Raw genomic sequence first — 26,396 nt, 5'->3', positions numbered from 1 at the left:
GTCCCCGAGATAAGCCTCAGGCTTCCGGCCTAGCAGCCCGGGGCAGCACAACACAAGTCCACCCAGACAGCCGTCCAGGTGGCACAGAACAGCGATTACTTGACTCCACCGAAAAATAAATAGGCTCTCCCAGCAGGCCAAGGGACCAAAAGAAATCCCTGCCCATTGTCTGAGGTGCCCATCCATTCATGTCTGATCTTGCAAGGCCCTCCTGTCTATCTAATGCCTCCAGCATAGTGCCATCTAGTGACAGAAGAGAAAAGGTGCAGCAAGTCCAGATTTAGAGAGGAATCAATTGATCTTCTAATAATTGGCCATGGCAACTATCGCCTAGCAACTAAATTTAATAGCAAACCCTGCCTAAACATCAAGGGTGCTACAAAAGGAAGAGATGAGACCCCTGCGCCAGCTTCAGTGTGAGATAGCAGCACACCCCAGCACATTGTCAAATCCAATCCCCTTACCAGAAGAAGAAATAAAACAGGCATAAAACCAGGATCTGTGAAGCAGCACCAGCATCAAACATGAAGTGAATGGTTCTACGCCATAACAACACCGATAGGGAAACGTGCATCATGTAGATTGATTTATTACATTTTATAAACAGGGGGACTATACTTATAGCTCTTGCCTGTGCAGCATGCCCCAGAGTGAATATTCAAATCCTGTAATGTATGTAATTTTTTGCACAAATGTTGGAGCCATCCCTGCTGTTAATTAAATTGTCACTTTCAAAAATAAATTAAAAAATACATAAACTTTGTATTTTTTTTTTATTTTGTTTGGGTTTTTTTTGTCAGTTTTCCATGTCTACAATCTCATCAGAGAAATTGAAAAGTTTGTTATTTTGCTGACACATCCATTATCTGTTGCGTTTATCTTGATATACAGTACTGTACACCACGTGTTTCCTTGCAGTGTAAATTTTCTCCACTTCAAGTGTGAGGGTTTGCTATTATCACATATTGCAGCGAGCTCTGATGCCATCCCTTCCAAAGGTCTTGGTGCGTCTTTATAATTTTTTTTTTAAGTTGTGACAGTGTGTTTCTTTCTATTTGTGCTGCCCCCTCCTTCCCACACCCCCCACCCTTTTTTTTTTTTTTTTTTCTTCCTCCTGACCCTGGCAAGAATTCAGTACGGAGCATGGGATTAGTCTGCTGGGAGTTTGGGAATCAAGATGCAGAGCCATCACACAGAGCACCTCTACAAGATCCTAGTTATCGGTGACTTGGGAGTTGGCAAGACAAGTATCATCAAACGATATGTCCACCAGAACTTCTCCCCGCATTATCGTGCCACCATTGGCGTGGATTTCGCCCTGAAGGTCCTAACCTGGGACTCAGACACCGTCGTGCGACTACAGCTATGGGACATCGCTGGTGAGTAGAGAGGGTACTTGCAAGAGTTCTTAAACTTTTTTAATGTTTGCTTATGAATCGGGGGACGCTGGGGTAACATCTGTACAGCTCCAAAGACATGCTTACAGGCTTGTGCAAAAAATGTAAATGTTACTTATCAATGGGAAACCCGAACCTGGGACAATGTACCCAACCACCTTGGTGAAATTAACTTCACATTGGAAGCTCCCCTCCACATCAGAGGTCCCCCATCACATTAGAGCCCCACTTCACATTGCAGGCTCCCCCACCACATCACAGTCACCCTTCATATCAGAGGTTCCCCCATTACATAAGAGCCCCCCTTTACATCAGAGTCCCCCCTTCACATCAGAGGCCCTCTATGTCATTAGAGGGTCCCCCATTTCACATCTCAATACCCTCTTCACACCAGAGCTGACCTTCACATCAGAGCCCCACTTCACATCGCAGGCTCCCCCACCACATCACAGTCACCCTTCATATCAGAGGTTCCCCCATTACATAAGAGCCCCCCTTTACATCAGAGTCCCCCCTTCACATCAGAGGCCCTCTATGTCATTAGAGGGTCCCCCATTTCACATCTCAATACCCTCTTCACACCAGAGCCGACCTTCACATCAGAGCCCCCCTTCACATCAGAGCCCCACCACATCACAGTCACTCTTCATATCAGTGGATCCCCCATTACATAAGAGCCGCGCCCCTTTACATCAGATCCCCCCTTCACATCAGAGGCCCTCTATGTCATTAGAGGGTGCCCCATTTCACATCCCAATCCCCTCTTCACACCAGAGCCCCCCTTCACATTACAGGTTCCACCACTACATCAGAGCCCCCCTTCACATCAAAGTATCCCCTTTGACATCAGAGGAATCCATCACATCAGAGGTCCCCCATCATGTCAGTAGTTCCCCTATCACATCAGAGTCCCTCTATCACCACAAAGTTCATCCATCACATCGACGCTCCCCTGCACATCAGAATCCCCCCCCCCCAATACATGAGAGACCTTCATTACATCAGTCACCCCTATACATCAACAATCCCCTATACATTAGTGCCCCATCATACCAGAGCCTGCCCTTCACATTAGAGCCCTTCTTCACATCCCAGGCTCCCCCACCACATCACAGTTGTCCTCCAGATCAGAGGTTCACCTTTCACATCAGAGGCCCTCTATGTCATCAGAGCCCCCCCTTTCACACCACAGCCCTCTCTTCACATCAGAGTCCTCCCTTCATATCAGAGGGCCCATCATTACATCAGAGGCCCAATTCACATCAAAGCCCAACCATCAAAGCTTAACATCAGAGGTCCACCATCATGTCATTAGCTCCCATACATGAGAGCCTCTCATTACATCAGAGTCACCTTTATACATCAAAGGTCCCCTATACATGAGTCCCTTTATTATCAGAGCCTCCCCATCACATCAGAGTTCCACCTATCACAGGACCCCCCCCCCCCATAAATATGATTTAATTTTTGACTATATTACCAATGTTTTTGACCAGGATGGTAAGGCATTTGATACAGTTCCACATAATGATCTAATACAAGAGTTGTACAAGCTAGGACTTAACCCTTGGGTGTTTCAGCAGATTTGCAGTTGGCTAACGGATAGATGCCAGAGTGTGGTTGTAAATGGGTTCACTCAGAACAGAGACCACTACTAGTAGTGGTGTACCTTAAGGCTCTGTACTGGGTCCATAGGCGTGCGCACAGGGGGTGCCAGGTGTGCCTGGGCACACCCTAATCACCCTGTGTAATGCAGATTCCCCCTGCTTAACCCCCATGGAAGCTGAGGCTACAGAGAAAGGGACTGGGTTAGCTCTGCTCTGTCCTCAGTCCCTTTCTCTGCTATTTCACCAATACCTCTCAATGGGGCTCCTAACCCATTGTAAAAAAATAATATTTTTTGTTTTTAGTATTTTATTTTGTTATTTTTTACAATTTTTTTAAAATAATTTCTTCATATTATTTATTTATTTATTTTTAATGAAAAAAATATTGTTAAAAAAATAACAAAATAAAATAATTAAAACAAAAAACTGACACCAACACCATCCACTGCTCTACTGCGCATGCGAGTTTGAACTTTGGGGTGCACACCCTAATGCAAAAGGCTGCGCACACCTATGACTGGGTCCTGTTCTATTCAATCTCTATGTAAGTTATATAACTAAAGGTTTGGTGGGTAAGGCTTGATTTTTTGCTGATGACACAAGATTATGCAATAGGGTTGATATCCCTGGAGGTGTCAGGAATGAATTGGCATTGCTGGAAGATTGGTCAAGGCAATGGAAACTGCAATGCAATGTTTCTAAATGTAAAATAATGCACCTAGGGAAAATAATCCCTTGACAGAGTACAATATTGGGGGTACAGTGTTGGCCAGCACTATGGAGGAAATAGATTTGGGGGTACTTATTTCAGATGATTGAAAAATGAGCATATATTGTGACCAGGCAGTGGGAAAAGGCTATAGAATTCCCGGATGCATCACTAGCGGGGTCACTAGCAGGAGGAAGGAGGTCCTGATTGCTCTATGTAGATCTTTAGTTATCACTAGAGGCATCATCAGCAGAAGGAAGGAGGTCCTGATTTCCTTTATGTATATCTTTAATTATCACTAGAGGTATCACCAGCAGGAGGAAGGAGGTCCTGATTCCCCTATATAGATCATTAGTTATCACTAGAGGGATCACCAGCAGGGGGAAGGAGGTCCTGATTCCCCTATATAGATCTTTAGTTATCACTAGAGGTATCACCAGCAGGAGGAAGGAGGTCCTGATTCCCCTATATAGATCTTTAGACCTCATTTATAATATAGTGTCCAGTGCTGGAGATCTCACTTACAAAAAGATATTAAGATAAAACAAGACCAGAGAAGAACAACAAAAACGGTGAAAGGTCTGGGGAATAAAACATATCAGGAGAGACTTCAGGAACTTAATATGTACAGTCTCTCCAACCCCCCCCCCCCCCCCCGACACAAATCACCACTCCTAGCACGTTCCCTTAAATTTGGAACAATTCATACCCCCTGCCGCCCCCCAAATTCCCCTTCTCAACACAAATCCCCCCCCCCAATCTCCTTGTAGTGCCCCCACCTCACATAATACCACAGAGCCCAGGGCAGCCTCCCTTCCTGCCCACTCCTTGTCCTGGCCCTGTGCCCAGGCACACCTGGCACACCACCCTGTGCGCATGCCTGTGGTAAAAACGTATCTAAAGCGAAGAACAAAAATTGATGGTATTGCCGTTTACCAGTAATTAGATGTAGCGTCGAGATCCTACGGGGTAAATGACCGCGCTATATCAAGATGCAACTCAACACAGCATGAGTTTTCTTTTTTCACACTGTTTTTTCTTTATTTTAACCTGGTAATCCATTCATTAACACATTTCCAGTACTAGGGTGACAACTCTACTGAATAGCATTGGCACCCTAGGACAAGGAGTGTGTTAGGACTACATAACACTGTGCCAGGACTACATAACACCTCCCTCAAATAAATTATGTGGTATTAAATTAATTAATTATTATTTAATAGGAAGAAAAAAAACAAGCACTGCAATACATTTTACAATGCACTGCAGTGCATGACAGTGCGGGTGCACAGCGTACACCAGGGTGTGTTATGTGCACATTATCATGCTCTCCCTGGTGTGAATAAGCCCTTATAGTGAACTTGTTATTTTAGGATTTGGAGTAGAATAAAGTCAGCCTGTAATAGAAGGAGGCTGTATACTTAGTACCCTACTCAGCAGCTTGTGTGTGAAAATCTGCCTCTACTAATGCACACTGTGGTTCCTCCCGCCTGCGTCCCCACACCCTTTCATGAGCTTCCTGCACACAGCACCTAGCCAGTTAAGCTACATAGAGCAGGTGTGTCCAAAATCTGGGCCGTGGGCCAATTGTGACCCGTGTTCCGTGTACGGCCACAATGGTAATTTGGATATATACATGTTATGTGGCCCGCAACGAAAATATATATACTGTATTTATTGTTCTTCGGAGGGGACAGGGAGGGGGATGAGTGCCGTCAGATTACATACAGGAGAATCTCCTGTTTACTCGGTGGCCTCTGTAATAGGAAGTCCCGTCTCCTGGGCTGCTATTGGATGACTGTTCTTTCTATCATAGGAGGCGGAACTTTGTATTAAAGAGGCCGCCGAGTAAACAGGAGATTCTCCTGTATGTAATCTGTTGGCGTTTGTCCCGCCCCCTCTCTGTCCCCTCTGAGGCTGCAGATGGGCATGGATCAGGCTGTACTGATGGCAATGGTGAGGCTGCATTCAGAGGCTGTATTCATGGCAATGGTGAGGTTGCATTCATGGCAATGGTGAGGCTGCAACTGCATTCATGGCAATAGTGAGGCTGCATTCATGGCAATGGTGAGGCTGCATTTATGGCAATGGTGAGGCTGCATTTATGGCAATGGTGAGGCTGCATTCATGGCAATGGTGAGGCTGCATTCATGGCAATGGTGAGGCTGCATTTCTGGCAATGGTGTGGCTGCATTCATGGCAATGGTGAGGCTACATTCAGAGGCTGCATTCATGGCAATGGTGGGGCTGCATTCAGAGGCTGTATTCATGGCAATGGTGAGGCTGCGTTCATGGCAATGGTGAGGCTGCATTCATGGCAATAGTGAGGCTGCATTCATGGCAATGGTGAGGCTGCATTTATGGCAATGGTGAGGCTGCATTCATGGCAATGGTGAGGCTGCATTTATGGCAATGATGTGGCTGCATTCATGGCAATGGCGAGGCTGCACTGCATTCATGGCAATAGTGAGGCTGCATTCATGGCAATGGTGAGGCTGCTTTCATGGCAATAGTGAGGCTGCATTCATGGCATCGGTGAGGCTGCATTTATGGCAATGGTCTGGCTGCATTCATGGCAATGGTGAGGCTGAATTCATGGCAATAGTGAGGCTGCATTCATGGCAATAGTGAGGCTGCATTCATGGCAATGGTGAGGCTGCATTTATGGCAATGGTGAGGCTGCATTCATGGCAATAGTGAGGCTGCATTCATGGCAATGATGAGGCTGCACATGGCAATGGTGTGGCTGCATTCATGGCAATAGTGAGGCTGCAGATGGGCACTGATTAGACTGCATTGATGGGCACTGACTCTTATTATGCTTCACAGCTCTTTATTTAAAATGTAAGTTTGTTCCTGAAACTTCTCTCTTAGGCCCCTTTCACACTGGGGCGGTTTGCAGGCGTTATTGCGCTAAAAATAGCACCTGCAAACCGACCTAAAACTGCCTTTACTGTTTCTCCAGTGTGAAAACCCCCGAGGGCTTTCACACTGAAGCGGTGCGCTGGCAGGAGAGAAAAAAAACTCCTGCAAACAGCATCTTTGGAGCGGTGAAGGAGCGGTGTATTCACTGCTCCTAAACTGCTCCTGCCCATTGAAATCAATGGGGCAGCGCGGCTATACCGCCGCTGTAGCGGTGCTATGCGAGCGGTTTTAACCCTTTTTCGGCCGCCAGCGGGGGTTAAAACCGCACCGCTAGTGGCCGAATACCGCCGCTAAAACGACGGTAAAGAGGCACTAAAAATAGCACCATTTTACCGCCGACGCCCCCCCACCGCCCCAGTGTGAAAGGGGCTTTAAAGTGAAGGTGCGTGTTATACGCCGATAAATACGGTATATCCAAATAACACGCCCGAGCTCATCCTTATGCCGCGTACACACGGTCGGACTTTTCGTCTACAAAAGTCCGACAGCCTGTCCGACATACTTCCGACGTACCTTCGGCGGACTTGCGGCAGACTTTCTTACGAACGGACTTGCCTACACACGACCACACAAAAGTCCGACGGATTCGTACGTGATGACGTACACCGGACTAAAATAAGGAAGTTCATAGCCAGTAGCCAATAGCTGCCCTAGCATGGGTTTTTGTCCGTCGGACGAGCGGATTTCGGGGTCCGTCGTACTTACGACGTAAAGATTTGAAGCATGTTTCAAATCTAAAGTCCGTCGGATTTGAGGCTAAAAAAGTCAGTTGAAAGTCCGGAGAAGCCCACACACGATCGGATTACCAGCCAGCTTTAGTCCGTCAGCGTCCGTTGGACTTTTGTAGACGAAAAGTCCGACCGTGTGTACGCGGCATTAGACTCTTCACCAAACAGCCACAAAGGCAAGAGAATTCTTGTTGGGCAGTGTATTAGTTCATTTGCATTTAATTTTAATGGTTTTAAGAATGTCAGGCAAAATGGTCGGCCCTCACGCATGTTCACTTCATCAAATCTGGTCCTCTTTGAAAAAAAGGTTGGACAATCCTGACATAGAGCAAAGGTCCATTTATGGTCAAGGGACCTCAGCGCCTGTGTGAATGAGGCCTAACTAAACAGGCTACCAAAAAGGTTGCTGATTGACTTCTGTACAACAAGCCTATCGGATAAATGTTGTTCGATCAGCATCGCTCGCTATAGCTGACAGCGCTGATCAGTGTATTCTGTTGGCAGGGAAGTCTCCCCGTCATCAGAACACAATAGTTCAGCAGAAGTGATTTCCCCCATCCACATCGAGTGTGTGGATGGGGCAATTGGATCAGTTCTTTTCAATCAACCTGCTGGTTGAACAAAAAAAAAACCAGAATCATCTATGGACTGCTTAAAGTGATGGTAAACTCTTGTATTTTATTTCTACCTCCAGGTATGCTTATACATACAGCTTACCTGTAGGTAAAATGAATATCTCCTAAACGTGCGCCATTCGGGAGATTTTCGGTGACAGCATGCGCTTTGAATGAACAGCATACCTGTGCCGGGCCTTCTGAGCTGTGTGCCACGGTTAAGACTCCTGCGCGCATTGGCTTGAGTGACGTCTTAGCGGCCTGGCCAATCAGACGGCCGGAGTCCACGAACCCGGAAGGAAGACTGGGTGAAGATGGAAGCCTCGGCAGCGGAGACAGCACATCGCTGGAGGGCTTTGTTTTAAGGTAAGTCTCTCATAATGTGCTAGTATGCAGTGCATGCTTGCACATTATGATATTGCCTTGCAGGTGGAAATGTTTTTTGTTTTTTTTCTGAAAGAGTTTACCACCGCTTTAACCCATTCATATAAGCCCTTATGTGCTAAGGCAGGCCATAGATTATATGATTTTCTTTCCTGAAATAAAGGGTTGCAGGAAAGAAAATCACTTGATTCCCCCATCAACACAGTCAGTGTTACATACAGTAGTTACATAGTAGGTGAGGTCGAAAAAAGACACAAGTCCATCAAGTCCAACCCATGTGTGTGATTATATGTCAGTATTGGGGCAGTGTTGATGGGGGAATGCCTCCCACAGATCTATTATGTTCTCCCTGCTGGGGGGCACGAGCTCTCCCTGCTGGGAGAACACAATGATTATTGCTAGTGGCTATAGCCGCTGGCAATAATCCCATGCTAGAAATCTGACACACTGGTTGTGCTCAAGTTGTTCGATGGATCGACTTGGGTACAGTCAGCCTGACCATAGATGGATTGAATCTCAGCCTGTATCTGCTGAACTGGGCCGAGATTCCAACCATCTATAGTCAGCTTAAGTATGACCCAGCTTCCCAATACAACATTTGCAATACTACTGAGTTGGCCTGCAGCAGCATCATTCGTTCCATGGACTCGACAGGCAGAGCAGCTTAACACCAGCACTGCGCTAAGCACTTATGCAGTTCTTCAGCTCTTCATACCCGTCATTTAGGGGACACTTGTTTGCAGAGACGTGCCCTAAGTGCCCGTTTTAACTCTGTATAGACCAAGCCTGCTATCCATAATTGCTCTGGCTCAGGGCCCATAGCCGCATTCTGCACTTTCTCATTATATAAGCCAAACATAGCAAAATGTCTTCACAATTGAGGCTGAAAGAACGACATGTAAATAAATTAACACAACCGTGTTATATTTCACATGTCCTGCCAACATTTGGCTGCCAGTTTTCTCTCTGCAATTAGGCGACGTTTACTATGGTGTGTATTTCGGTAACTCTATTTAACAATCCTGACACAGAAAATCACTTTAGTTGAGAGAAATAACTATCATTATCGCTGCACTGTAAGGGCTAAAAATGTTTTCCAGTAAATCAAGTGATCTAAAGCTCATCTCCGGCATTCCACTGTCCTTCTCCCGATTTACAGCTGCTATGCATACTTCATTTTTCAATTATTTGAGCAATAAATGACTGTGACGCAGATAGGCAACATAGCCCTTGTATGGAAAAGAATGGGCCCCCCTGCTCTAAACTCATGCTAGCCCATGTCCACAGCCAAAAGCACCTACAATGGACACATGAGCATCAGAACTGAACATGAGCATCAGAACTGAACATGAGCATCTGAACTGGACATGAGCATCTGAACTGGACATGAGCATCTGAACTGGACATGAACATCAGAACTGGACATGAGCATCAGAACTGGATATGAGCATCAGAACTGGACATGGACATCAGAACTGGACATGAGCATCAGAACTGGACATGAGCATCAGAACTGGACATGGGCATCAGAACTGGACATGAGCATCAGAACTGGATATGAACATCAGAACTGGACATGGACATCAGAACTGGATATGAGCATCAGAACTGGACATGGACATCAGAACTGGACATGAGCATCAGAACTGGACATGAGCATCAGGACTGGACATGAGCATCAGAACTGGACATGAGCATCAGAACTGGACATGGGCATCAGGACTGGACATGGACATCAGAACTGGATATGAGCATCAGAACTGGATATGGACATCAGAGCTGGACATGAGCATCAGAACTGGATATGAGCATCAGAACTGGACATTGACATCAGAACTGGACATGAGCATCAGAACTGGACATGAGCATCAGAACTGGACATGGGCATCAGAACTGGACCACAGAGCAATGGAAGAAGGTGGCCTGGTCTAATGAATTATGTTTTCTTTTACATCATGTGGATAGCTTGATGCGTGTGCGTCACTTACCTGGGCAAGAGATGGCACCAGGATGCACTATGGGAACAAGGCAAGTCGGCAGAGACAGTGTGACACTTTGGGCAATGTTCTGCTGGAAATCTTGGGTCCTGCCATTCATGTGGATGTTACTTTGACATGTACCACATATCCAAACATTGTTTCTGACCAAGTACACCCTTTCATGGACATTGAATTCCTTTATCGCAGTGGCCTCTTTCAGCAGGACCATGCACCACACAACACTGCAAAAATGGTTCAAGGATGGTTTGAGGAACACAACAATGAGGTTGAGGTATTTACTTGGCCCCCAAATTAACCAGATCTCAATCCAATCGAACATCTGTGGGGTATGCTGGAAAAATAGGTCCGATCCATGGAGGCCCCACCTTGCAACTTACAGGACTTAAAGGATCTGCTAAGAATGGCTTGGTGCCAGATACCACAGCATACAGTCAGAGGTCTAGTGGAGTCCATGCCTCAATGGGTCAGGGCTGTTGTGGCGGCAAAGGGGGACCTACTCAATATTAGGTGGGTGGTCATAAAGTTATGCCTGTTTTGCTGTATATAATATATATATATATATATATATATATATATATATATATATATATATATAAAGCTATGGCTAGGTAAAACAGAAACACAGAGAAGACAGACAGACAGACAGACAGACAGACAGACAGACAGACAGACAGACAGATAGACAGATAGACAGATAGATAGATAGATAGATAGATAGATAGATAGATAGATAGATAGATAGATAGATAGATAGATAGATAATGCCTATAATGTTCAGCATTGGAATATGCAGATCATCAGCATGAATTAGGACAGCTGAAATAAAATTGTCATTTATACAATGTACACTTGTTTAAACTGCCCAGGGTCATGCGTTGTCAAATCACATGCTACAGCTTCCTGCTCAGACTATGTACAGTGAGAATAGTTAACATTCTGGACAGGCATGATGGTCAGTGATAGCAAACTTTACTCTCTTGTTAAAAAGAAGAACCGAAGTCTACCAACTTTTAGCTCTCCTTAGACATACGAGATGTCCATGGTTTGATAGTCACAAGCGTGCTGATACCCAAGCGCGTGCACTTAAAGCAGACCTTACACCCAAATACAAGGTCTACTTATGCAATACTGACCTACCTCCCTTCATATACAATTGCTGCATTACAATTGTAGAAAAAAAAAATCACTTATGGAGAAAACATACTTGCCTTATAACTTACCAGGCTTCTCCACAGTAGAGGATGAGCCTTCCAGGGAGATTCTGGTAGACATGTGCACTGCTGAAAAATGTGTTCGTTTTAGTTTTTCGGGTCATTTGTTATGATCGAAATTCGTTATTTCAAATACATTTCTAACTTCGCAAAAATTCGAATTTGTTATGTTCCATTCGTTTAGATGCAATTATCATTAATTTGAAAATTTGTAAATTCTTAAAATCGTAATTTCTTAAATTCAGAAATTTGAAAATTTGGGAATTCTTAAATTCTTAAATTCCTAAATTCAGAGATTTGAAAATTAGAAAATCCGAAAATTTGAAAATCCTAAATAATAACTAACTAATAATAACTAAACCAAATTGTACACACGCTGCACTTATCAAAATAAAAAAATAAGAAATTTCCACTAAAATATTAATAAGTGATATTGTGCTTAACGTATACAAAATCTATTAATACTATACTATACGTTAATGTGCAATAAATTTCAATGAATGAATAAATAGGTAAAAGTGCTCCAATAAGCCTGTGTATTGCAAATATTCCACAAAGCTTGTGCAATTTTCAAACATTAATAGATAATTCAACACAAACATCCATGCGGTTTAGTGTTGCATCCAAGCATATCAGTACTGCATCTATGCAATATGGTGTTAGTGCAATGTTCGAACAATAAAAAGTTAAAAAATACAAAAAAACACAGCCATGCGATTTGGTGCTACATCCATGTGATTCTATGCAATTCAGTGCTGTGTTGCTGTGCAATGATCAAATTAACAGTCCGATTTAGTGTTGCATCCATGCATTTCAGTGCTGCATCTATGCAATATGGTGTTAGTGCAATGTTCAAACAATAAAAAGTTAAAAAATACCAAAAAAACGCATCCATGCGATTTGGTGCTGCATACACGTGATTCTATGCAATTCAGTGCTGTGTTGCTGTGCAATGATCAAATTAACAGTCCACAGATCTTCCACAATCCATTCATGTGTTATTGTGAACACAAACTAAAGTGCTGTGTGCTCATACAAGTGCCCCCCCCCCCCTCCGGGTGATAGCCCCTCACCTTAGGGCTTGCGACCTTGCAATTAAGCTTGGTCAGAATGCGCCTTAGAACCTCTATGGGTTCGATGTTATATGCGGGGTCCTGGATAGATTTGCACTGGTGCCTCTGTTCCTCACAGCAGTCCCGTTTGCACCTCAATATATCAACACAAAAAGGACTTCATGGTGCAGTATGTACTAAATTTATTAAAATCATAAACAAATCCCGCAATGGGTACTCACAGTAACAAGGCGCTTAAGGGTGCCACACTAGAACAGCAGAGACTAACGGGTAACAGCGGCCGGTATGGGGTGGTGTGCTAATCTTTCCCAACAGGTTGTGTGGACGAAACGTTATACATACAACCTGTTATTAATATTTTAGTGGAAATTTCTTATTTTTTTATTTTGATAAGCGCAGCGTGTGTACAATTTGGTTTAACTATTTTACATGGTTATGAGACATGCGTAACGTTAGCAGCTGATCATTTGCAAAGATATACTATTTTGGAGACCAGAATTGGTCAATTACCTGGAGGCTCACAGGACTGCAAATTAGCAACTAATAATAACTAACTTTCAAATTATAGGGTAGTGGAATTGCCTTTCAAATTTGGCTGTTTATGAACGTAACAAATACGAATTTATCCAAAGTTACGAATTATCCAAAATAACGAATGCTGCATCTAAATGAATGGAACGTAACAAATTCATAATAATAAATAATAATAATAAAAAGTTTTTATTATTATTTATTATTATTAATTTGTTACGTTCCATTCGTTTAGGCGCTGCATTCGCTATTTCGGATAATTCGTAACTTTAGATAAATTCATATTCGTTACGTTCACTAACAGCCATATTTGAAAGGAAATTCCAATGCCTATAATTTAATAGTTAGTAATAATTATTTTTACCGGTAGTTAGTCATTATTTCGGGTTTTCAAATTTTCGTATTTACGTTCTTTTGAATTTTCGGATTTTAATTTTTTTTTTTCAAATTTACGAATTTGCGAATTCACGGAAAAATTTGTTAAACGGGTTTTCACTAATTCGAATATTTCCGAATTACCAAATTTATTGAATTTTGTCGTTAAACGAATTCAGAACGAAATGAATTGCACATGTGTAGATTCTGGGTCATGCCTGATGAAGGGGTCCTGCGAGGCTCCAAAACATTGCACTTACCCTTGTGATGTGATCTTTCTGCAAAAAAAAACCTTTGGAAGACATTTGAGGATCCTTGGTGTGTTGGCGAATATGTGCATTTATACCTTACCTGGCTTCTCCACAGTAGAGGGCTATCCTTTCAGGGAGATTCTGGGTTAGCTAAGTATCCCAAATCTTCTGAGAAGACTCTCCAGCACAGCGCAGGAGCACCTTCTGGTGAGTGCCAGGATCCTGTGTTATTAGGATTTCGCTGGAAGGATGGTGACATCACCCTTGTCTCGTTATTACAGGGAGAAGCTGGGCTTAAGGTGAGTACTGAACATTTTCTAGTCCCCTTGGGGAGAGGATGTGATTGGGTGCATGTGAGAGACAGGGACAGATCATTGTCACCTTATAACAGGAAATTCCTGAACATGAACATGTATGGCACGTTTTTTTTATGACAGTTGCAGATTTAAAAACAATAAATTACATTGAAATGACCTTAACATGTTAAAGTCTATGTGAGTCTATTTTAGCGACTGGGTGTACATCTACAGGAAAGACCGCTCACACTACATGTTGCGTCAACTTGTGAATGGACAATGCATAAAAAAATGTACATGTACTACGTAAAAAAAGTAGTGCCTCACAAAACACAGCATATGCATTGTGCTGTGTTAACCACTTGCCGACCAGTCGACGCAGTTTTACTGTGGCAGAATGGCATGGCTGGGCGAAACAACGTTATGTAACGGTGCTTCGCCCTGTGGCCACTAGGGGCGGGTGCGCCCGCTGCTCGCCCCCGGAGCCGATGCGAGTGCCCGGCAGGCACAATGACTGCCGGGCTCCCGTGATCGCTCGTGACACACCGAGAACCAGGATCTGTGTGTGTGTAAACACACAGATCCCGTTTCTCTGAGGGGAGAAGAGACTGATCATCTGTTCATACAAAGTATGAACAGCGATCTGTCATCTCCCCTACACAGTCCCCTCCCCCCTTCAGTTAGAACACAGAGAGGGAACACAGTTAACCCCTTGATCGCTCCCTAGTGGTTAACCCCTTCCCTGCCAGTGACATTTTTACAGTAATCAGTGCATTTTTATAGCACTGATCGCTGTATAAATGCCAATGGTCCAAAAAATGTGTCAAAAGTATCCGATGTGCCCGCCATAATGTCGCAGTCCCGATAAAAATCGCAGATCGCCCCCAATACTAGCAAAAAATAATAATAAAAATGCTATAAATCTATCCCCTATTTTGTAGACGCTATAACTTTTGTGCAAACCAATAAATATGTGCTTATTGTGATTTTTATTACCAAAAATATGTAGAAGAATACATATCGGCCTAAACTGAGGAAAAATTTGCTTTTAAAAAAAAAAAAAAAATGGGGTTATTTATTATAGCAAAAAGTACAAAATATTGCGTTTTTTCAAAATTGTCGTTCTTTTTTTGTTCACAGCGCAAAAAATAAAAACCGTAGAGGCGATCAAATACCACCAAAAGAAAGCTTTGTTTGTGGGGAAAAAAGGGCGTCAATTTTGTTTGGGTGTAGCCCCGCACGACCGCAGTTAAAGCGGCGCTGTGCCGAATCGCAAAAAATGGCCTGGTCATTCAGCAGCCAGATCTTCCGGGGCTGAAGCGGTTAAACACTATGCTAGGGTGTTGGGGTGCCTTTCAACTGGAATGGCACCGCATTGCGGTTTGGGCGTTGATGTGTGTTGCAGTCCTGTAGGGTCAACCACGCCAGCATGAAAAGAACGGTTGATAGACTTTTCCCTGGTGTGTCACTAGAGAAACTTGTGAATGAAAATGAAAGCCAGCCTTCCAGATTAACACTTTTCTTGTTCCCAGACTTTGTGACATTCCTCTGTAGGATTACAATAGTTTAAGCACCTCGCCGCTGAAAGCATGCTACACATTTGTTGTGCTACAGTGACTCGATATGAAGCTATAGGATTAGAACATTTTTCTTTAGATCATTTTAGGTCACAGAATGTGTGAGTGTGTGCTAATTACAAACTACGGACAAGACATATGTGCACACTAGGGTCCTATGGAAGGCTCTCATTTATACAGGTCACGGTACATGTAGTCACATCCAACTGGACTTGTTCTACAATGTTGAAGACATTTTGTAGCCCAAGCCACTTCTTCAGTTCAGGAACATCTTCAACATTACATAATAAGGTTCTCATTTATAGCGGTCATGGTATATTTATTAGTAGATCAATATAAATATTGGAAACCAAGATTGCGTGTGCTAAATGTCCACATCTCCATGTATCAGTATATATCACAAAATTCTTAAGTTGCCATGGACATTTTGTGGAGCATATAGATATAACATAGATACTACATTCTATAAAAAGAATCTTTAATTTGCGACCATTAACCACTTCAGCCCCGGAAGAATTGGCTGCTCAATGACCAGGCCATTTTTCGCGATACGGCACTGCGTCCTTTTAACTGACAATTGCGCGGTCCTGCGATGTGGCTCCCAAACAAAATTGACGTTCTTTTTTTTCCCACAAATAGAGCTTTCTTTTGGTGGTATTTGATCACCTCTGCGGTTTTTATTTTTTGCGCTATAAACAAAAAATAGCGACGATTTTGAAAAAAAAGCAATATTTTTTACTTTTTGCTATAATAAATATTCTCAAAAAATATATATAAATTTTTTTTTTTTTCCTCAGGTTATTCTTCTACATATTTTTGGTAAAAAAAATATTGCAATAAGCGTTTATTGATTGGTTTGCGCAAAAGTTATAGCGTCTACAAAATAGGGGATAGATTTATTGCATTTTTATTAATTTTTTTTTTTTTTTTTTACTAGTAATGGCAGCGATCTTCAATTTTTATCATGACTACGACATTATGGCGGATAGATTGGACACTTTTGGTGCTATTTTGGGACCATTGGCATTTATACAGCGATCAGTGCTATAAAAATGCACTGATTACTGTGTAAATGTCACTGGCAGGGAAGGGGTTAACACTAGGAGGCGATCAAGGGGTTAACTGTGTTCCCTAGTGTGTGTTCTAACTGTGGGGGATGGGACTGACTATAGGAGATGAGAGATCGTGGTTCCCAGCTCGTAGGAACTCACGATCTCTCTCCCCTCTCCTCACAGAACTGGGATGTGTTTACACACATACGTCCCTGTTGCCTCCCGTGCCCGCAATTGCTCATGGCCGGCAGTCATCGCGACTGCCGGTCACGAGCATCGCACCCCTGCTGTGCAGCGGATGCACGTGCGTCTGCTATCCCGCTTAAAGGGACCGACGTACAGCTACGACGGTTCGCTGGCTCGTGCTGACCTGCCGCAGTATAATAACGGCAGCTGGTCGGTAAGTGGTTAAAAGATCACAGTAAAAACTACTATTTGGGGGTTCACAGAATATATAACTCCAAGACAATTCACATGTAAACTGAACTCTTTTCGATGATCTTCTTCAGGAGTACATGTGAATCAAGTTAATAAGATGGAACCTACGGATGAATATTTTAAAAACAAGAGATACAATGCAATCCCCTGGACAAAACATCAAGTGAATTTTTTTCTCCCATAGAGGCGAATCTTGATATAAGGTGACCGAAAGCCACAGTTTCTCAATTAAAGAACTGTCTCAAAAATCTGCCAACATGAGATCTAATGGCCAGAATCTTCTTCATAGTATAAGACCCCATACACACTATTAGATTTTCTGCAGATTTTTTGTCTTCAGATTTACCAAAACCATGTAATGCAAGGGCCTACCTGATTGCATACAAATTGAAACTGTAAAGCCTCGTACACACGGCCCGATTGTTGTAAGACCGAGCGTTTGATTTTTGTCAAAAGGGCGTGTGCAGGATTTTGTCTAGCATACTAACTATCCGCGAATTGTCGTTCCACAAACACGAACGTAGTGACGTACTATGACAGTATAAAGAGGACGTTAATTTCTCAAGCGCCACCCTTTGGGCCCCTTCTGCTAATTTCATGTTAGTAGAGGTTTGGTGAGCGATTAGCACTTTTTTTGTTAAGTTATTTTTATTTGGATGGCAGATAGCATCTCTAATTTAATTTGTGTTGTTTTTTTTCTGCACAATAAAAAAATTGTGTAGAATAATACTTGGCCATGTGTTTCTCTTCAAATGACAGTTTGGGAGTAGGCGGTTACATTAGAAACAACCCAATGGAAAATTAACAAGGGACACCAACATAGTTGTATCTTTGATCTTAAAAACGCAGAGATAATGGTGTTGTGGTACCGTCCCCAAAAAATCTAATAACAACCATAATATTAATATTATTTATATCACTACAAAGTCCTTTGCTGGGAGCAGATGGCAGACTTTTCCTTTATAGCAATGTAGAAATAAGGAATATGAGCAAAGTCTCTTGTAGTCGGTAATAGGTAGACAGATCTCTTCAGATCACCAGACAATGATCTCTTTAGTTGGACCCTTGGCTGACTGTCTTAGCACAAAGGGGTAGCCATGCCCCTAAATCTTTTGTCTGTACTCACAAGAGTCTCAAACAGATCCTCTCAGACACGGATGCCATCCAGCCAGCTCTTCAGAAGTACCAGGGCAGTTCTTCCATTTCTGCTTCAGGCCCTCAGGTCGCCCACCTGAGGCTGCATAGCAGCAGGTGCCAGGGGTGGCAAGCCTGCCTCACCCCTGGCTGGTGCAATCCACCATCTGGGAAGGACCCAAAGCTCAGGTGTTCCCTGAATATATAAGCCAGTCCCAGAATGCTCAGGGGTACCTCCCCTGTAATTGGTCGAGACTGCACATACAGTATCTCACAAAAGTGAGTAGACCCCTCATATTTTTGTAAACATTTTAATTTTATTTCCAAATATTAAAAAAGTTTTGTCTTTTTGTCTATAATTAGAATTTGAGGGATTAACCAGGGGATTTTTTTGTGTGTGTACTTATTGGCACACTTTTGTACCCCAATCAACAATGCTTTTATACAGTATCTCACAAAAGTAAGTACACCCCTCACATTTGTGTAAATATTTTATTCTATCTTTTCATGTGACAACACTGAAGAAATGACACTTTGCTACAATGTAAAGTAGTGAGTGTACAGCTTGTATAACAGTGTAAATTTGCTGTCCCCTCAAAATAACTCAACACACAGCCATTAATGTCTAAACCGCTGGCAACAAAAGTGAGTACACCCCTAAGTGAAAATGTCCAAATTGAGCCCAAAGTGTCAATATTTTGTGTGGCCACCATTATTTTCCAGCACTGTCTTAACCCTCTTGGGCATGGAGTTCACCAGAGCTTCACAGGTTGCCACTGGAGTCCTCTTCCCCTCCTCCATGACGGCATCGCAGAGCTGGTAGATGTGAGAGACCTTGCGCTCCTCCACCTTCCGTTTGAAGATGCCCCACAGATGCTTAATAGGGTTTAGGTCTGGAGACATACTTGGCCAGTCCATCACCTTTACCCTCAGCTTCTTTAGCAAGGCAGTGGTTATCTTGGAGGTGTGTTTGGGGTTGTTATCATGTTAGAATACTGCCTTGTAGCCCAGTCTCCGAAGGGAGGAGATCATGCTCGGTTTCAGTATGTCACAGTACATATTGGCATTCATGGTTCCCTCAATTAACTATAGCTCCCCAGTGTCGGTAGCACTCATACAGCCCCAGACTATAACACTCCCACCACCATGCTTGAGTGTAGGCAAGACACATTTGTCTTTGTACTCCTTGCCTGGTTGCCAGCACACATGCTTGATACCAGCTGAACCAAATAAGTTTATCTTGATCTGAGCAGACCACAGATCATGGTTCCAGTAATCCATGTCCTTAGTCTGCTTGTCTTCAGCAAACTGTTTGTGGGCTTACTTGTGTATCATCTTTAGAAGAGGCTTCCTTCTGGGATGACAGCCATGCAGACCAATTTGATGCAGTGTGCGGCGTATGGTCTGAGCACTGACAGGCTGACCCCCCACCCCTTCAACCTCTGCAGCAATGCTGGCAGTACTCATATGTCTATTTCCCAAAGACAACCTCTGGATATGATGCTGAGCATGTGCACTCAACTTCTTTGGTCGACCATGGCGAGGCCTGTTCTGAGTGGAACCTGTCCTGTTAAACAGCTATATGGTCTTGGCTGCCGTGCTGCAGCTCAGTTTCAGGGTCTTGGCAATCTTCTTATAGCCTAGGCCATCTTTATGTAGAGCAACAATTCTTTTTTTCAGATCCTCAGAGAATTCTTTGCCATGAGGTGCCATGTTGAACTTTCAGTGACCAGTATGAGAGAGTGAGAGCGATAACACCAAATTTAACACACCTGCTCCCCATTCACACCTGAGACCTTGTAACACTAACGAGTTACATGTCACCGGGGAGGGAAAATGGCTAATTGGGCCCAAATCGGACATTTTTACTTAGAGTTGTACTCACTTTTGTTGCCAGCAGTGGAGTTATTTTGAAGGGACAGCAAATTGACACTGTTATACAAGCCGTACACTCACTACTTTACATTGTAGCAAAGTGTCATTTCTTCAGTGTTGTCACATGAAAAGATAGAATAATATATTTTCAAAAATGTGAAGGGTGTACTAACTTTTGTGAGATACTGTATATTCATGCTGCCTATTTGCCTAGTTCCCACCCATGTTCTAGAAAGCTCTACTGGTTTCTAGAAGGCAGGAGGAGCCCAGGCAAACTCAGCAGCATCAGAACACCAGGAGCAGTCCTAAATAATGAATTGCGGCATTGTGTTAAGCAGAAATTCTGAGGATAGGTTTGCCTCTAGCCCCACCGTTAGGCAGAGGGGAAAACTACACTAGTCTAACTATTTACACCTACAACCTATACTAGGAGGGTGCTACACTTGCATTAAGGTAAAACATTTTTAACTAGCAGTATGCCCCCTAACCCTCTGTTATACTTACCCAAGTCCTCACTCGATTCACTCGATCCTGTGTTGTGCTCATCTGTAGTGTCTCTCTTCCTTCTCCCCACTCCTCAGGCTTGGCTTCACTTTGTAAATGGAACCAGATTGCATTATTAATTTATATTACAAAAATGCAGTCTTCCCCCTTGTAAGCCCAATCACTAAAATCTCCTATTAGCCTTACCATGTTAAAGTAATTTCTAAAGTAATTTTCAATATTTTCTTTTAAGTCTACATACAGCTTTCATTAAAATAATACCTAGTTATCTTGACAACACTCTGCCCTTGTCTCCCTCTCCCACATTGTTCCATGTCACAAAGGCTTCCAATGGAGACTGCAAGTGGACTTTTTACCACAACATACACAGTGTCACAAGAGCCATGTACCTGATGTGAGATCGAAGTAGTGGGGAGGCCTCCCTTGCACCTCGGGTCCTTGAAGCCTCTGGAGATGGAGACAGAGACTCGGTGGACATGGAGTGGTACGGGTGCCAGGGGGGTGGAGCACCGTGCAAGCCTTAGTCCGAGATCCGAGCCGAGGTCAAGTACAGTTGGGCAATGAAGTATAAAAGGGTTAATCAGAAGAATGGTCGAGATCCAAGCCGAGGTTGGTTCCAATCTGGCAGCTGAGTACAAAAGGGGCAAAGAAGTAGAATGGTTAAAGTACAAAACCAAGGTCAATGGCAAGCAGCAATCAAGAGTAGTCAAATAGGTTTCCAGGTCACAACAAGTTTCAGACAGATCACACACTAGCACAGGAACGAGGGGGGACTGAAGATAATCCAGCAATTTGGCAATGTTTTGGCTGGGCTTTATATAGGGAAGTTTGAGGTCAAATCCTGTGCATCTCCTGGGCATTTTCCCGCCTTTTTCCTTCAGGTTGAGGTCACTTCCTGTGCTCCTCCTGGGCATTTTTCCACCTTTTTCTATCAGGTTGAAGTCACTTGCTGTGCGCATCCTGGGCATTTTCCTTCCTTTTTCCATCAAGTCCTCTGTGCAGGTGCGGGTTAGCGCACTGAGGTGTCTTTGACGCGTTCTCAGTTGGCACGGATTTCCTCTTGCGGCAACGAGCCATTGGTGCATGCGTAGTAAGCCCTGGACTCTTACACACAGTCATGGTCCATTGTTGTTACCATCAGCAAATCTGCACTGAGAAATGCCATACAGCCATCATGGATTGCATGTAGACAGGGCCACTGATAAGGCAGTACAGCCAGCCCTCCTGTACTGGGCCCGGACCCCATGAGTTCAAAAGGGGGGCCCAGGCACCTGCTGAGCTGGAGGGCCGGCTATACTGCCTTATTGCTGACACTTGTGGATCTAGTGTAGCTGAGGCTGCAGTGAAAGGGACTGATGAATCTCCATCCTCAGTCCCTTTCTCTATCTCAAATGTGAGACATCAGGGGTCTGTTTTGACCCCTGACATTTGACCAAAGCCCCCCACCCCCCCAACAGGGCAGTTAAAAAAAAAATTAAAAAATCAAATTAAAAAAAAATGTAAAATTCTAAAAATTTATTTTAAAACATTAGGAATTTGTTCAAATGTTTTATATTGCCTCCTCACCCCCTTCTTTAACCCTACACTAACACACCACAACTGCATGCTTTGCACGTGATTGCGGGGCACTTGCAAAGCAGCACTGTTCAACTGAATAGGTATTTATCGATAAGGGTATATTTTCTGCCATGGCTGAGAAGCACAGCATCGCAGTCATAAGATTTTAGCAAAAATATAATTTGATACTGTCAGATAGGTTGTATGGGGCCCCGTGACGTATAACAGCAGCCCTGCATGTAGATAGGAAGTGGTTGCAAAGAGGCAAGCACTGAGGTGCACTAAAAAATGAAAAAAAAAAGTGAAAACAAATCTTTTATTTTAAAAATGCAAATGATTAAGAGGACTGAGGGCCCATTCACACCAGATGTTGTTGCAATGGATTTCATTTTGAAAATCTGGTCACCTTCCATTCTGTCCCCAATGGGGAAAAGTATATGCAGTAGTACTTTGTCTCAAAATGATGTCTCGTAATCCAAGCCTCCTTATAATCTGAAGCTCAAGGTTTACTCGGCTTCTCTTCCTTCTTTTCTGCCGTACTCATTGACCATTCTAAATCATACAACCTTCCCTTTCAGAAATGTAGATAAAATATGAGAGAACTATTCAAAGCATGAGACAGGCAAGCACGGCCTGTGAAATGCAAATGGAGCCTGAAATATGTCAGACATTAGAGTCTATTGAAGTGATAACATGGTGTTTTTGAATCTTCGGTCTCCATGAGTAGCGATAGATGTGTAGCGGGTCACGGCAAAGCAGGGGATCCGATGTTGAGTGTTACATTCAGCCTTTTCGAGGAACAGACTTCAATGGGTGCACACAGAGCTCACCCCTGGGGAAAAGCCTAACTGGGCTATTCTGTTTCATGTTACCTTCATTTGTTCTGGATAAAAGTGTGATCTGAGCCTTGTAAAACACTGTGCGCTTACTTCAATCTGCCTAAGTGGTCTTATTCCAGAGCTGTAATAACGGCAATTAAAGTGACTCAAAAAAAAGTAATCTCTGTGACTCAGTGTGCTTCAAGAATTTCCACAAACTTTATTGCAGATCCTCTACGGCTTCTGCCTTGTATGTATTGTGTCCAGCCATAACTGGAATATTACAGAATAAATGCTAATACGTAACAAATATAAAATAGGTGTTATCCCAATTTGGTCCCAAAAGTGGAAATACGCTTTAAACTATGCAAAAAGAGCATGCACACCATGAGATAAGTCCAATTAGGTGCATGTCACCTCCGGGACTTATCTCTATTACTTATATGTGACAGGTTTTTTACACTCCTGGAGGATACACTCAGGCTGTGAAAGGAGAGAATAATACATAGCAGATATGCCCTCCCCTCTGCTGCCCATTCACAGAAGCCTTTGTATTTTGTGAATGAGTTCACAAAATACAAAGGCTTCTGTGAATGGGCAAAAGGAGGGGAGGGGCGGCCATAGCAGTTCCAGTGACTCTGCTCTTGAAGGAACTGAGACCAGAGTGAGCAGCATTGGAGTTCCGGAAGTTTTCTTCCTGGAGCCCAATAAACTTGTCAGATGTAAATAACAGCGATAAGTCTATGAGGCAGCAGACACCTCATTAGACTTAAAGCGGGAGTCCGGCAACCAATCCTTTTTTTTTTTTAGGTCATTGAGACACTTTGCTAATCCCAAAATAATACTCACAGTTTGGGTGTAATATTTCCGCCTCTGTCTGTTTTCGTACTGAAGAATAACTTAAAAAATGTGATGCTGGCTATTTCCATCTTGCTTGTGGGCATGTGAAGCCCACAAGCATTGATTTCCTGGATGCGGTGAATGCTGTTCATTCACAGCTTGTTCACACGCATGATCAATGTTTCCGCACTGAATCTTGGGAAGCCTGACACTAAGCTCCCAGGAGACAGTGCGGCGTCGGGGAAAGGCAATAAACACACCTATTCCCATGGGTGGAGAGACAGGAAGTGCCACAATAAAGTACAATATAAAGGTAATTACAGCGATAAAAAAAAATTTTGTGCGGCATTTGAACATCTATGTAATTAACTGAAGGGGTAAGATTAAGTAAAAATTTGAGTGGAACTCCGCTTTAACTCTGTTATGCCTGCAGTTTTTACAATGTAGCTGAATTCCTGGAATTCAATTTTAAGGTGCACAAGAAGAGACCAAAGACAAAAAAAAATGAAGTTGTAGGGGCAAAAGGATTAGGGACAAATAGATGAAGGCGTAACAAGGGAAAAGTGCTAAAAAAACCTCAAAGAGTATCACACAAGAGAGAGATATAATAAGTAGAACCCTGGTAAGAAATAGTGGTGGCAAAAAGGCACAATTGTACACCTAAGCTCAACTTGATTACAGCTTCAACGGCATCACGCTCTGTCAGTCTGCTCTAGGGCATACGAGAGAGGAGGACGGTGCTTAGCAGCCTGGTGCTTTACACACCTCCACCGCACTGTTTATGCCTGATTGGAGGGACTGTTTTTCTACCTAGCTTGGTACTAATGCTGTCCTACCTAACTTGGTCAGCAACATACAAAAGTACCTGGATTTCTTTTACTTTGTTAATATTTTTTACTTTTTGTCATTTTTGGTATTTTTAAAATCATATATATATTTTTTTCTGTTTGATTTTTTTTTTTTTTTTTTTTTTTAAGTTTTTAACTTTTTGTTAATTAAATTTGCATCAGCCATACCTATTATGGTTATCTAACCCCGTATTACGGGTATATGAAGTTTTAAATAAAGTATCAAACTTTATTACGCTATGGAAGCTCTCCTTTTTTATAACATTTGAGGGGAAGCAATACTTCCAAGGATTGGAAAGCATAGGAGGCATCCAACACAAAACACAGCAGCAAGGCGACCCATCCCCCAATTCAGGTGGATTACCCCAGTGTGGATTTTGGTAGCTGACTATCTGACAGATGGAACAAGTGGAGTGACCCAGCGAATTATACCAAAAGCAACATACCCCTGGTGGGGTTCTGGGAGTTGGTGAGTAAGTAACCAAAGGGGGAGCACGAGAGTCACCAGACAAATTGTTGGAGCACACAAGTCACCTGTGGGAACCTGAATAAATGAATTAACAGCAATATATGGGACGTTTGCAATATATGTAGTAGTTTTAACTGTTGAATCTGCTATATTCTGGTTTGCTCTATGCAATACAATATATATATATGTTGTTCATACAATTAAATTAGGACAACACAATATCTACATACCATCATAGAGATATATGGTTATTAATAAATGCATAGTATGGTATGCAGCCTCTGGTTTCCTTCCCAGAGGCTGTATGACACAGTAAGCTGTGCGACATTTGGTAATTATCATAAATTTCCATAATATATGAGTAGTGGATTCATACTGATCGTAGGACCACCCATACTGTAATAGGGGGTTCATACATATTGCACACCTAAGATCTATGAACATTAGTAGGGAGTGCTATACTTTAGGCTATCCCAGAGTATAACCATTTTTAGGTAGCGCCAATATACCCAAACAATTTTACTTTGAATCAACTTGATTACAGGTTCAGCTAGGGCGTAATGAATAGCTAGGTAATTCTAAGCATCAACATGTTTCGTTACTGAACCCACTGCTTCATCAGGAGACAGTGATAAGAAAATGATCAGATAGAGACAAAGACAGGAAAGAAACAGAATGAGAGAAGGTCACAGACAAAAACTGATAGTTGAATTATATTTCAAGCCAAACTGTTTTTTTTGTGGTTGTGGATGGAGTAGGAAAAGCCCCATCAGATTTTTACTGCTAGCTGGGGCTCCAAGAGATATTCTGTCATCCTGACAACAGTTTTTCTAGACAAGAAATGAGGAAAAATCTGCAATGGGGACAGAGACACAAATACAATTCTGATTGGGGTTCTAGCTTCCCCCTACTCTACAAAAGTTTTGTTTTTTTCCTGTGTTGCTGTAGATTCCCCCTCATTTCCTGTCCGGTAAAACATTATCAGCAGGAAAGCAAGTGAGGGGAAAGTGCTCTGAAGCTTATTTTACACTTTTGGTTGGGGGGTATTGTGAAAACAGGCGGTTTGGCAGGGTTACCCAGTGACATCACCAGGTGGCCCTGCCCCTTTATTTACTCAGCGGTGGAGAAAAGTGGCACTGTCATACTGCATTTTATTTACTTTTGACATTTTTTTGGTGAATGA

At 43.0% G+C, this 26,396-nt stretch overlaps 1 protein-coding gene across 1 annotated transcript in view; it reads left to right on the top strand.

Annotated features, from left to right (window-relative positions):
• The first annotated feature begins 920 nt into the window (after positions 1-920).
• RAB38 (RAB38, member RAS oncogene family) overlaps positions 921-26,396 on the top strand; it is a 70,316-nt gene continuing 44,840 nt past the window's right edge. The window contains exon 1 of the mRNA XM_073612957.1: positions 921-1,379. Coding sequence (XP_073469058.1) covers positions 1,178-1,379 — 202 coding nt within the window. The 5' untranslated portion in view covers positions 921-1,177. The remainder of the gene's footprint in view (positions 1,380-26,396) is intronic.

The sequence above is a fragment of the Aquarana catesbeiana genome, linkage group LG02, assembly GCF_042186555.1.
Source record: "Aquarana catesbeiana isolate 2022-GZ linkage group LG02, ASM4218655v1, whole genome shotgun sequence".
Classification (NCBI taxonomy): Eukaryota; Metazoa; Chordata; class Amphibia; order Anura; family Ranidae; genus Aquarana; species Aquarana catesbeiana.
The sequence above is the reverse complement of the archived record's forward strand: the minus strand, read 5'-3'. Positions and strand labels throughout refer to the sequence as shown.